Source organism: Pelodiscus sinensis, chromosome 5, assembly GCF_049634645.1.
Source record: "Pelodiscus sinensis isolate JC-2024 chromosome 5, ASM4963464v1, whole genome shotgun sequence".
In the NCBI taxonomy this organism is placed as follows: Eukaryota; Metazoa; Chordata; order Testudines; family Trionychidae; genus Pelodiscus; species Pelodiscus sinensis.
Window position 1 is genome coordinate 5,125,509 of NC_134715.1, and position 12,593 is coordinate 5,138,101.

General features: G+C 52.2%; 1 protein-coding gene across 4 annotated transcripts in view; it reads right to left on the minus strand.

The window, feature by feature from the left end:
• The window catches only part of RBPMS (RNA binding protein, mRNA processing factor), a 76,204-nt gene that overhangs the window by 17,975 nt on the left and 45,636 nt on the right, over nucleotides 1-12,593 (minus strand). For 2 of the 4 annotated variants that reach the window (XM_075929337.1, XM_075929334.1), the window contains exon 6: nucleotides 1,876-2,006. The exons of the other annotated variants lie outside the window; for them this stretch is intronic. In XM_075929337.1, coding sequence (XP_075785452.1) covers nucleotides 1,876-2,006 — 131 coding nt within the window. The remainder of the gene's footprint in view (nucleotides 1-1,875; nucleotides 2,007-12,593) is intronic. 4 annotated transcript variants of the gene reach the window in all.

Here is a 12,593-nt window from a genome sequence, read left to right on the forward strand (position 1 = left end):
TGCGCCAGAGCCTACGTGCGGTGGCGTTTCCGCCTTCCACTTGGCTGCGTTCGCCCGCTGCCCGCGCCCCCAGCGGTGACTAAAACATGGCTCGCCGCACAGCCTTCCTTTTCCTTTCCATCCCTGGCGTGGTCGCTTTGCTTCAAACTCTTCATGCTCTCGCTGGAGTTCCTGCGTTTCCGTCGACTCTCTCTGTTTCCATAGGCACGGTCCCAGCCTTAGCAGCTGGAAGTGCTGCACTGGGCAAGCCAGCTTCAGGGATGTTAAGTTGCCACGGGGCAGGAAATCCAGGGTCAAGTGTTTTGGCCCCTCCAGGGCCTGCTAAGTTACGGAGTCAGCAAGCAGTGGAGCAGTCCCCAGGGGCAGCTTGTGCTTGCCGTCAGCCCTGGCCTGTGCCCCGGATCATGGCGTCCTGTTCCGGCTCTTGAGACTCGAAGAACCAGCCAAAAGCTGCCCATCGCCCCCATGGGGCGCACAGTGATTAGTTATGGGCTAGTTTTTCAGAAGAGCTCATCAGCGTGTGTATTTAGAGCAGGGCTGGGGAACCATTTTTGGGTCGGGAGCCGCTGATCCACAGAAAAATCAGTCGGGGGCCGCACACAACGCTCACTATGGGCCCCCGACTGAGAAGCAGAAACTATTCGCCTCGCACACCAGAGGTTGGGGGGTGGGATGGTCCAGGCTAATACATTTTGTGTGCTCCAGTCCCACTGGGAGATGGCAGTGGGGCCAGAGTGTCAGCGCAGGCTCCCTTAGCTGAGGGGCGCCCCAAGCCTCAGGGACCAGATCCTGGCAAGCCACAGGCCACATCCGGTCCCTGGGCCTCCTACCTCTGATTTAGAGCCTCCCTCTGCAACTGCCATGGTCTGAGCACTGACCTCCGCCCTTCCTAGGCCGAGGGAAGGAGGGAAGAGCTGGGGTTTTACACCAGCTGGAGGGCATCTTGTCGAGCCTGCAGCCCTGCCGGACACCCCAGCATGGCTATTTGTCCACAGTGGTGCAAGTTGGCAAGGGGGCACCAGCCAGCCCGTCCCTTTAAAGCTGCTGTGTGGGGCAACAAGAGACATTAACGTTTCATTGCTTGAACAGCAGCATTTCCTCTAGGTCTGTTTTAGACGCACACACACAGCCTGTCACCAAAGCATCTGTGCACCAGGTAGAACGTGAAGCAAATACACGTCCTGTCTGCAAAGGCACAGGAAGGATAAAGTACTCTCTATGGTGCTGGGTCCAGGGGTGGACGAGAAGGGAGTCGCAGACGGCACTCGGATTGGCCTTACTGCTTCTCTCAGTGTGAACGCTCCCGGGCACTGTCCACACACCCTCTTAGGAACGCAGGCCACTCTGTAATACGTTGGAACAGGGTCTCTGTCCCTCCACGAAATGCTCGGACTGCCTCTGGGGCTGTGGCCTGCCCACAGGCGCGGTCACAGAGACCACGGGGGTCTCCCGCTACCCAGATGCTTAGCTCCTCGCATACTCCTTCCAGGTGGCCCACTCCGAACGCACACAGCCACCCCCCCCCCACACACGAATTGCCTTCCGGAGAACCAGCCTGGAGTGCCAGCGTGCCCAGAACACATCTCCAGGGAGAAGCCAATGGCCGGGGCTCTACGCTACCCAGTCGATTCTACAGCTGCCTCCTGGGCCCTTTGTGTGAAGGGAAGCGAAAGGGTTAGGAAGAGAGGTGTCTGGGAGACATCAGGCAGCAGGTGCTGTCCCCGCCCGCCCGCCCTTGAGGAGGTGAGATCATCCGTCTCCTGGAGTCGTGTCTGCTAGCCGGGCAGGGGTTAGTCGTACAGTGTGCCCAGGGGCCCAGCGGCAAGAGGCCTGGTGGGAGAGTGAGCGCAGTTGTGGCCGGGTGGTCTCCGTTACCTGGGCATGCAGTGAAGCGGGGTAGGTGAAAGCAGGAGGAGGCAGAGCAGGCGCTAACTCCGCTGGGTACAGAGGGTACGGCCCCCACACTTCAGGGCTACTGGGGTAAAGTGCAGGTACTGTGAGCTCATCTGCAAGAAAAGAATAAGGAGAGGTCACGGTTACCAAGCAGCAGCGTTCAGAGCGCCAGCGCGCGCATCCCGAGCCACAACGCGGCCCTGCCGGTGGCTCTGCCATCAGAGCAGGGCTGGGCGCGGACGTGACAGGGCAGCTGTGGGGGAACAGGCGAAGGGGGGTGGCAGCTAGCTGAAAAGCCTCCCCCTCGGCCGGACTTCTCCGAATAGGCCACTGTGCGGGGACCATTTACCTGCCATGACGTAGTTCACTGTCCATGTCCCAAGCTCAGAGAGCTAAACTGGGCAACAAACTGACAGGTGAAATTCAGTGCTGCTAAGTGCAAAGTAATGCAGCTTGGAAAACAGTCCCCACTGGACATGCAAAGTGATAGCTGGGGGCTAAACGAGCGGTTACCCCTCAGGAAAGACGCTGGTGTCTCTGAAAACATCGGTTCCAGCTACAGTGACAGACAACTGGCAGCCACCATTAGGCAGAGGCTAGCTAGTAAAACAGAAAAGTCACACTGCTGCTGTACAGACCTGGGGCACACCCACACCCACACCCCCAACAGTGACAGCCCTTCGCAAAAAGCCGTATTGGAACAGGTCCAGAGAAGGGCAGTACAAATTATTACAGGCGTGAGCCGTGTGAGGCGAGACTGAAAAGACGGGGATTGTTCAGCTCCGAAAAGGGGCAGCTAAGAGGGGGAAAAATCATGAATGCTGTGGAGAACACGAGCAAGGACGTGTTATTTACCCCTCCCCATAACAGAAAAACAGAAAAAAGGGGACTTTTGTCGACAAAGCTATACCTGCGTCTACACTGCCGCTGAGTAAACTCAGCAGTTGTGTCGATGTCTGTAAACCTCATTCTGCGAGGAATAACGTCTTTTGTCGACAGAGTTCTGTCAACAGAAGGCGTTACTGCACCTACACTGTCCTTTGCGTCTACACTGTCATGTCGACAAAGCGGCTTGCTTTGTCGACAGAACTGGATGTCGTCTAGATACTCTTTGTCGACAGAAGCTTTCTCGACAGTAGCTGTCAACAAAAGCCTGTAGTCTAGATGTACCCCAAGATACGTTCCAAAACACGAGGACTGATAGCAAAACAACTTATAGCGGGAAATTTATTTCCTGCAGCCAACTTGCATTTGCACAAACTGTTTGGGGTTGGGGTTTTTTTTGCGCGACTTAGCGGAAAATGGGAGGACTTGTAACGCATCAGTCCCTACAAGCATCAACGACTGTAGTGTGGGACGGATGTATAGCAGGGCGACTGAAAGCAGGGACACCCTGGAGTGTATACCTGGCCTGTGATTACAGCAAGTAGCATTGTGCTCTAATAGCCCAGCCTATCTGGATCAAAATCCCCATGTCCAACTTTCTCCCATGGACAGTTTATTTATGCTTTGGATCCAAGTGGCCAGCGCTGAACCACGACAACTGTGCACTTAGCCTGTTGTTACCCTTCCGTACAAACGCTCTGTGATAATCCAAGAGTGCCTGACGGCAACCCTCTGCCAACAAGTACAACACGTGCAGGGAGGAGTGGGGGGGTGGATTGACGGGGCCAAGGCCGGGGTGGTAGCTGGAACAGCAACCTGGCTGAGGTCACACTAAAGCAGGATGCAGGAAGCAGGTGGGTCCCTGGGCAGAAAGTCAGCTGGGGAAGTGAGCGCCCAGATGCGGGTTGGGATCTGCCATTTGGGAACCGCACGCTGTAGAGAGTCACTGCACGCTGTAGAGAGTTGCTCTTTGGGGCTGGCAGGAAAGGACACATCTCACGGCCACCTTCTCTCACGGTGACCTTCTCCTGCCCATTCCCTCTCGGGCACAGCTGCTCACCTGCATAAATACCGCCTGCTGCTCAAAAGGAAGTGGTGGACACTTTCTGTCTGGCCCCCAGGTGACGAGGCCTTGCAACTGGCTCACTAGGGAGGAACAGGCCAGGCCCCCTCAGCTGGGCTACCAGAGAGCACCCACTGGAACGTGTTTTTCTCTCCTCCGCCGTCCCCACCGCCAGCGTGACCTCGTTTCGCCCCCTCCTGCTCACCAGGCTGGCGTGGGCGCTGACACCTGTAAAGCAGCGCTTGCATTTTTCATGTGTGCCCCACCCGTAAAAAAGGCTCCTGCACTACCAGCCGCTGCCTGGGATTTTCAGGAGCCGTTGCTTCCGGGTGTTTAATTGCCCCAGACCCGGGCCGGGCCACCCCACCCCACAGCTCAAGAAAGCACAGTCTGTTCCCTGTGAGCACTGGCGCAGGGAAATGCAGAGCACTGTATTCCCCATGCGTGGGCCGGTGGGCAGAGGGCTTGGCTCATACAGAAGTGATGAAAATGGCTGCTGGCCAATATTTTAGGGGCGGCTTTGTGGGTGCTCACAAACACCTTCCTCCTCAAGCCATACCAGGGAGGGAGACCGTGGAAAAGTGCCCCCCAAATGAGCCCTACTGGGTTTAAAATAAGCTAAGCTAAGTAGGAAAAGATGCTTCCTTCCACCAACACCGCCGCCTCTCCCCCTCCAGCATGACCTACTTGCGCACGCCAATATAGTCTGGTACCTGGCATTCCTGTGCCTCACTGATCCTGTTGTTCCAAGTTCTGTTCCCAATACCCTCAGCTAACGCCAGGCACTCACCATCGTCCACGCCCTCCGCGTAGAACTAGTTTTGTCTCTATTCAGTCGTAGGGTCTAGCGACGTTCCGAACAGGCGTGTGATGTGTTACCGACGTGGTTCTAGGCGTGCAGCGGCCGTCGCATTGCCCTGGTACTGCTCATTCCCTTCCCAAGCCGGGAGTGTCTTTATCCCTGGATCGTTGCAGCCATGCTAGGGATTTCGCTCACTTCAGCTACACCCGTACGGTTAACGCAGACAAGCCCTAAGAAACCTCTCCCGCCACCGACAGTCCCTCTCATCTTTTCCGTCCACGCGGGTGAATAGAATCACAGAAGGGAAGGGACCTCAAGAGATCATCAAGTCCAGCCCCCTGCTCTCATGGCAGGACCCAGCACCATCTAGACCATCCCTGACCGGTGTCTGTCCAACCTGCTCTTAAATATCTCCAGAGATGGAGATTCCACAAGCTCCCCAGGCAACTTATTCCCGTGTTTAACCACCTGGACAGCTATGGCAAACGTTGGGGTGGCTATAGCCCCACAACGCCCCCTCCCCTCCCCCAGCACCACTCCTGGCAACCGAGCCCAGTGCTGCAGCAGAATGAGGGCCAGTTGTCGCAGCCAGCCAGTAACTAGAACAACTGGATGTCGATTTTAGCAGCATCCTGCTAGAATCCTTCAGCTGCCCCCACAGCCTACTAGGGGCAGCCTGCTGTCCGCCCCCCCCCCCATAATGGCCCTGAAATCATCATGCACCTTTGTTCCTTGCCTTGCTCCAAATCATTTTCCCTCCCCCCCCTTACTCCCAGCCAGAACAGCAGAAAGGGCCCCGGCAATACCCTTCCCCCGCAAACCGAGGAGGAGCCGGGGAGGCCTTTGAATGACACAGGAGATTAAAACTTTACACTGTTGACTTTAAAGTAAGATAAACAGTGAAAACTTGGCAAGTGCTAGGGTAAACAACTCCCTCTCCCACCACTCATTCCTCAGGCCCGGCTCATGGTGGGGGAAGCACACGCCAAAGCCATAGCACCCTGACCTTCCCCAGGGGGAATGAGCCTGAATGCTAGACAGCCAGATGGAACGGGGATTGGAACAAGCCCCTGGCGGCCCTGCCTGCGAGGGAGCCGAAAGCCCCCGCAAAGGGCTCTCCCTCCAGGGCACGAGGCATGACTCAGCCATGGTGCTTGGAGAAAACAAAGGGTTGGGGGTTTCCACCAGACGATGAAAACGTTTAGGGTGAAACCGAGCCCCATGCAGCATGAGCACGAAGCCACGGTGGCATCTAGCCCCCACGTACGTCCTCCATGCAAGATGCGTGCCGCTCTCTTCACAGAGAGATGCTCACTACACGGCCACGTCTACACGAGGAAACTGTTTCGAAATAACTACATTCGACCTAACTCCCGCTATAACACATTCGAAATGGCACGTCCTCACTACGAGGAAGCCTCGAAATGAGTCCTGAGGCAGGCTCCGTTAATGTGGACGCGCTACCTCAGTCTCGGGGCCCCAGGAAACCCGGGGGAGCCATTCGCTGGAATGACTCTGGGGAGTTGGTATTTTGAACTGGCGCGTCCCCACTACCGCTATTTCGAAGTAACTCTTTCGGAATTGGTGCTACTCTGATGAAAAGCAGGGGCACAATTTCAAATTAAGCGGTAGTGTGGCAGCTCTGCTTAGAAATTCAACCTAAGGGGGGTTTGTTCAGTAAAGTCCTAGCATGGACCGCAAAGGTAAAGGGAAAAATGCCTCCCTTCCATCTGAAGAAGTGGGTCTGGCCCACGAAAGCTCATCATCTAATAAACCATCTTGTTAGTCTTTAAAGTGCTACATTGTCCTGCATTTTGCTTCCCTTCCATCTGTGCTAGACAGCATTGCCAGATGGTTTAACAAAAAATACTGGACAACTTCTCCCTCCCCCCTGAAAAAAAACACAGGGAAAAAATTCTGTTGAGAAAAAAAAAGGAGAGAGACCAAAGTTGTCAAGCAAAAAAAGGGGGGGGAGGAGAGCAAAGTTGTTAAGCACTGCGCCTTTAAATAGCCCTGTACTCCTCACTCCCCCACTCCTGCCAGGCGCAGCAGGGGAAAATTGTCCCCGCCAGGCTTCTGTCCAAGGGAAACAGGAAATACCAGACGTTTCACGTGTCCGGTTTTTTCTTTTTCTTTACCGGACGGGACAGGGAACCCGAATAATGGACAGTCCAGGTGAAAACCAGACACCTGGCAACTCTAGGTAGCAATTACACTGTTCTCCACACTGACTTCGAAGGATCTGAATCCACAGCGGGTCACTCCTACATCAGGACTACCTGCGAGGCACTCGGCTGAGGCTAACCAGCCACACAGTTCAGACAACTGGACTCCTGTTGAAATTAATGGGACTTTTGCCTGGAGCCAGGCCCAAGAAGATGCTCCGTTGTAATCTCTTGCTAGCTCACACGAAACTGAGTTGATTATGACTAATTGCATCACTCGCGGGACTTGTTTACACGGCTGAAGGAAATGAAAATGAGTGATAACCATTTTGCACATGCTCTTGATAACATCTGGGTTACAAACATCCACACAAACGTCACTGAAACATCCACGAAGAGAGGCAGCTGGCTCCATTCTGGAACCTGCCCCGCAGGTTTGGAAGGCCGATGTTCCTCATCGAGCCACATTTCCATTGTCCAGCTGCGGCTGCCGTGTGCTTACGCTCGGAGTCGGTTCAGGTTCGAACCTGTGGATGTTACATGGTGAAATGGGCCCCTTTCACGGTTACATGCTGGGGGTCGGAGAGCACAAAAGGTAAAATGATCTGCTCCAGCTAATTCCTGGACACAGGAATCCCTGGGTGAGGTTCTCCCTACCTTGTGCTGTACTGGTGCTCCTATTGGATGATCTGAGATCCCTCCTGGCCTATACAACTACAGATATTCCCGACATACTGCACCACGCCAGGCTGCTCACAAAACTGGCGTTCCATGCTAACCGGAATATTTATCCACCTTGCTTTCCCCCTCACCCATGCTGGCGTTAGAGCATTCCACATGAAACACCCCAGCGTTTAGGCCTCATTGAGTTGCCATCTTCAGGCCCCAACTAAACCCTGGGGTTCACAGGCCTTTCAACTTCAGAGAGCGCAACGAAGATGGGAACTGAGACCAACCACTAGCTGGGAAGAGCTCCCGCCTGCTAGTTCTGTCCAAAAGGATTGTTTAGGAGAGGAGAATGGGAATACAAATTGCTCAGCTGAACTCTTTATCTCCATCTCTGCCCAGCATGCTGTATTCACCAGGGATTTGTAATCCCTTTTGAAAACTGGATTTTATTCCTGGATTTAGCAGCATAATTCCATTTTCCACCCCCGCCCCTAAAGCAATGCGTATTTTTGTTGCACAGAAAAGTCCAATCATCCTTTTAAAAAAATTGAAGCGCTATATAAAAGTCATTCGTGGTCATTTTTGTTTTTCATTCACTTTGTCTCTTTCTAATGTAGCCTGGGAATTTCTTTGCTGTTTCACAAGTGAATTCCATTTGTTTTCTACATCAGCTGCCCCTTAAAATACCTACTTGAGAGGACAGGATGAAGCTTGTACTTGGATTTCTTTTTACATAATTTAATACTCCTTTTAGTGAATTTTAATTTTTTTAAGATGATTCTGCTTCACTGCACTTGTAAAAAAATAACCAAAGTATTTCCAGACAGTAGGAGTTTGCAGTAACTGGAGGTTCTCATTTTTTAGTGTCCTCGTTCTCCAATATCAGAAATTTCTGCCTGAATTTGCAAAGAGCCTGCAACAGTAGCTCTGAGCTGTGAACTGCCCCATTCAGAGTGTTAATGCGGATGCCAGTGTATGGATACTATACATGCTAATAGTTCTAACAATTTCCCTGAGCAATGCAGCCTGTTAGAAAGGAGATTGTCATGTTATGCATGTTGTACACCATCTATTTGCAGCAAGAGCTCATTCTGGGGGCAGAATTCGTTGGCCTACAACAGGGGTGAGCAAAAGGGCCTCCGCGGGCCAGATCCACTCTGCCCCCAACCCTGCGAGCATGCAATCAGGGCCTGGGGGTAGGGGAGTGCGGGAAGCCTCCTCCCACCTTGCCAGGAGCATGTGGCTCTTTAAAGCACCGTGCACTGCGCACAGGGCGGGGGGGGGGGGGGGGGAGAGCGGAGGCTTCGCATGCTCCCCCGCCCCCCAGACCAATCAGGGCCTGGGGAGCTGCAAGAAGCTTCCTTGAGCCTGCAAGGAGACCATAGCACATCAAAGTACCACGTGCTACCCGCAGGGCGGGAGGAAGCTTCCGGCGCTCCTGTGCCCTGATTGGCCTGGGGGCGGGGGAGCATGCCAAGCCTCTTCCAGGGCATGGATGCCTAGTGGGAAGGGGGGGCAAAGGGGCTGCCCCACCCCCAGACCAATCATGATTGGGGGGTGGGGTGGCCCCGCCCCTTCCTGTTTAGACCCCGCCCCTTCCACGGTGTCCTGGGCAAAAATTATTGCCACCCTGGCCTACAAGAAACCATCATTTATTTGTGTCTTCGATCAAGAAGCCAGGCCCAAGAATCCCATGGGCCACCCATGTCTCAGACTCATAGACTAAGGTCAGAAGGGACCATTATGATCATCTAGTCTGACCCCCTGCACAGTGCAGGCCACAGAATCTCAACCACCCCTCTTAGAATAATCCTCTCACCTAGGTCTCAGATATTGAAGCATTCAAATACTTTGAAGGACCCAACATGCAGAGAGTCCTTCAGCTGTGATCTGTGCCCAATGCTACAGAGGAAGGCGAAAAACCTCCAGGGCCTCTGCCAATGTACCCTGGAGGAAAATTCCTTCCCGACCCCAAATATGGCGATCAGCTGAACCCTGAGCATGTGGGCAAGACTCACCAGCCAGACACCCAGAAAGTTCCCTATAGCAACTCCTATCATCCCTCCATTGACCTATTTCCAACTGATAATGAATGGTCAATTAGTTACCAAGATCCTGTTATTTCATCCAACCATCCCCTTATCATAGAATCATAGAACTGGAAGAGACCCCAGAAGGTCGTCAAGTCCAGCCCCCGCTCTAGGCAGGACCAATCCCATCTAAATCAACCCGGCCAGGGCTTTGTCAAGCCGAGACTTAAACACCTCTAGGGATGGAGACTCCACTACTTCCCTAGGTAACCCATTCCAATGCATGTCCTTACTGTGGAGCGGCCAGGCCCAAGGACCTCACAGGACATCCGAGTGCGGTGAGGACCCGAGGACAGCAGTGCGCATCGGAGAGCCCATGTGATCATCATTTGACCATGTGCACAATCTCCTGACAGCAGCGTCCGATGCTGGCATCTGGAGAGGGTAGAACTTGGTTTGTGGATGGACTTGGACGAGTTCCACTTCCTGCATCCTCCCAATCTGACCTTGGGATTCATCTAATATAAAGAGCTAAGCAAAAAAATACAAACCCAACTGACTTCAGAAATTGTTTCTGAAAAACTTCCCGGAGGCCAAAAGTTTCCACGTAAAATGGGCAACGAGGGCATCAGTTGTGGGTGTTTGTTTTTAGCTTCGCACGTCTCCATTAACCACTTGCAAAGAGTACAAAAAATAACATGACAGTGTCGACCTTCATCTGACAATATTTGCGTTTTGCAGGGGGGAGCCTGTGTGAATAATAGCCGATGCAGAACCATGGAAGCACAGAAATGCCAGGCTAACCGGAACCTTGAGAGGTTATCTATTCCAGCCCCCTGCACTGAGGCAGACCCGTGTAAACATCAATAATCCTTGACAGGTGTTTGTCCAACCTGTTCTTTAAAACCCCCCAACGAGGGGAATTCCACAACCTCCCTTGAAAAACTATCCCAGCTTTTAACCCGCCTCGGAGTCAGTTTTTCCTAATCGTTAACCTAAGTCTTCCTTGCTGCACATTAAGCCATTTACTTCTCCTACCTTCAGTGAACATGGAGAACAATTGCTCGTCTTCTTTATAACAGTCTGTGACGTATCTGAAGATTGTCATCAAGTCCCCCTTCACTCATTTTTAATCAAAACTCAACTTTTTAAAACTTTCCTTACAAGTCAGGTTTACTAAACTTTTTGCATTTTATTGCTTGCATCTGGTCTTTCTCCACATTTCTAGAAAGAGGTGGAGAAACGGGATCGTCCGGAAAAGAGCAACAAAAATGATTAAAGGTCTAAGAAAACATGAGGGAAGACTGAAAGAATTGGGCTTGTTTAGTTTAGAAAAGAGAAGACTGAGAGGGGACATATTGGACATTTTGTGTTTTGCCCGATGTCTTTTCCAAAAGATGTCTGGGAAGTTCAAGTCCCTCATCCCTACCACATCTTGTGTTTTTGTTATTTCTATTATCCATTCTAGAAATACCCCATCCACCTCCTCCTCCTGCCTGGGTGGTCTATAGTAGACTCCCTACCACGATGTCATCCTGGTAGATATTGACAAGTGTTTGTCTGGAGAGACTTGTATTGGCTAAGATTTAATGTCACTATTAACGAGATTTACAAATTAAAGAGAAGTAACACTCCCTGGTACCCCTGACTGAGTATATCCAAACAGGGTGTTTTTAGCTTGGCTGTTCTTTCACAGCTGTGTTCACAGGGGAGAAATGGTTTGTAGAGATTGAAAACTTAAAGTGAACTCCAGCTGATTTACAGAAATTCAGACAAACTATGTTTACGACGGTAACGTGTGCGACTGTAAAAAGACACCCATCCTATAGAAACAATGATACTGACACTATAGAGTCAGTTTCAGTGCAGCACAGTGATTAAGACATATGCTTATTGACATCACTAGCTCCCTAATGGCACGATCCTTCCACTAACAAACCAGTGTGATAAGGAAGTGCCTGACCACCAAACAATGCCACTACACCCAGATTTACTGCAAGTAAGCAGGTGTGCAAACCATGCCTCGCACACGAGCCACACAGCAGAGTGGCTGCAGGGTAGTTCCTCTATCAGGGTCGAGAGTCTGAGCAAGTTCTGGACTCCCAACCTTCCAAATTTAAAAAAAAACCCAGCTTGGAACTGTTCTCAGTGCGCGGCACCAGGGGAACATCGGGACAGGGCAACCAAGCGCAAGGAGCCCAGCTGAGCTCATGGGCATGTTCATCTGCATGGTCGTGACTCCTTGGTGCTGCTTCCAGGCGGCACAGAGGGAGCATGCTGTTGCCAGTGTGCCCTGTAAGCTGAGCGCTTGGGCGGGCACCCAGGAGAGATTCTAATGCTGCCCAGCTGATTAGAAGAGTGCTCACAGCTGGCATATGTGTTTCTACAGGCGGTGCACATCTGCACATGCCAAGGTGCAAATAACTAAATTTATTCCGCACATGGATGGAAAAAATTAGCGGGAACACTAGCTGTTACCTCCTCGGAGCGTGTAACACTCATTTTGCACAGGGTTGCACAGCTGTACAAGATGCTGGGGAAAGCCGGCCTGACCTGTGAAATGCCAGTGGGAGCCAAGAAGGGACCGCCCCCATGATGGGGTAGGGATGGAGTTACAATCCCCTAAGAAACGTCCACCATTGGCCACTGTGGGGAACACAATCCTGAACTGCACAGCTTGCTCCAGTGTCCTCCTATTAGAATCCCAGAAGATGCGGCTTTCAACATCCCCTCTTGATTTAAAAACGGTCCGCGATGGAGAATCCATCAACTGTTCTAACGGTTAATTACGTTCACGGTTAAAAATGTATGTTGCATTTCTAGTCTCAGTTTGGCTAGCTCCCACTTAGACATTACATCTGCTATACCTGTCTCTAGGCCTCTTAAACACCTGTTCCCTAGGTAGGCACGTGTAGACTATCACGTGCTCCCTCAAACTTCACTCTGAAAACACACTGAGCCCTGAGAATGTTTCTAAGAGGCAGGTTTTTTAACCCTTCAATCATTTTTGTGGCTCTTCTCTGAACCCTCTCCAACACCCTTCTCGAACTGTGGACACCAGAAGTGGACACCGCCTGCCAGCAACG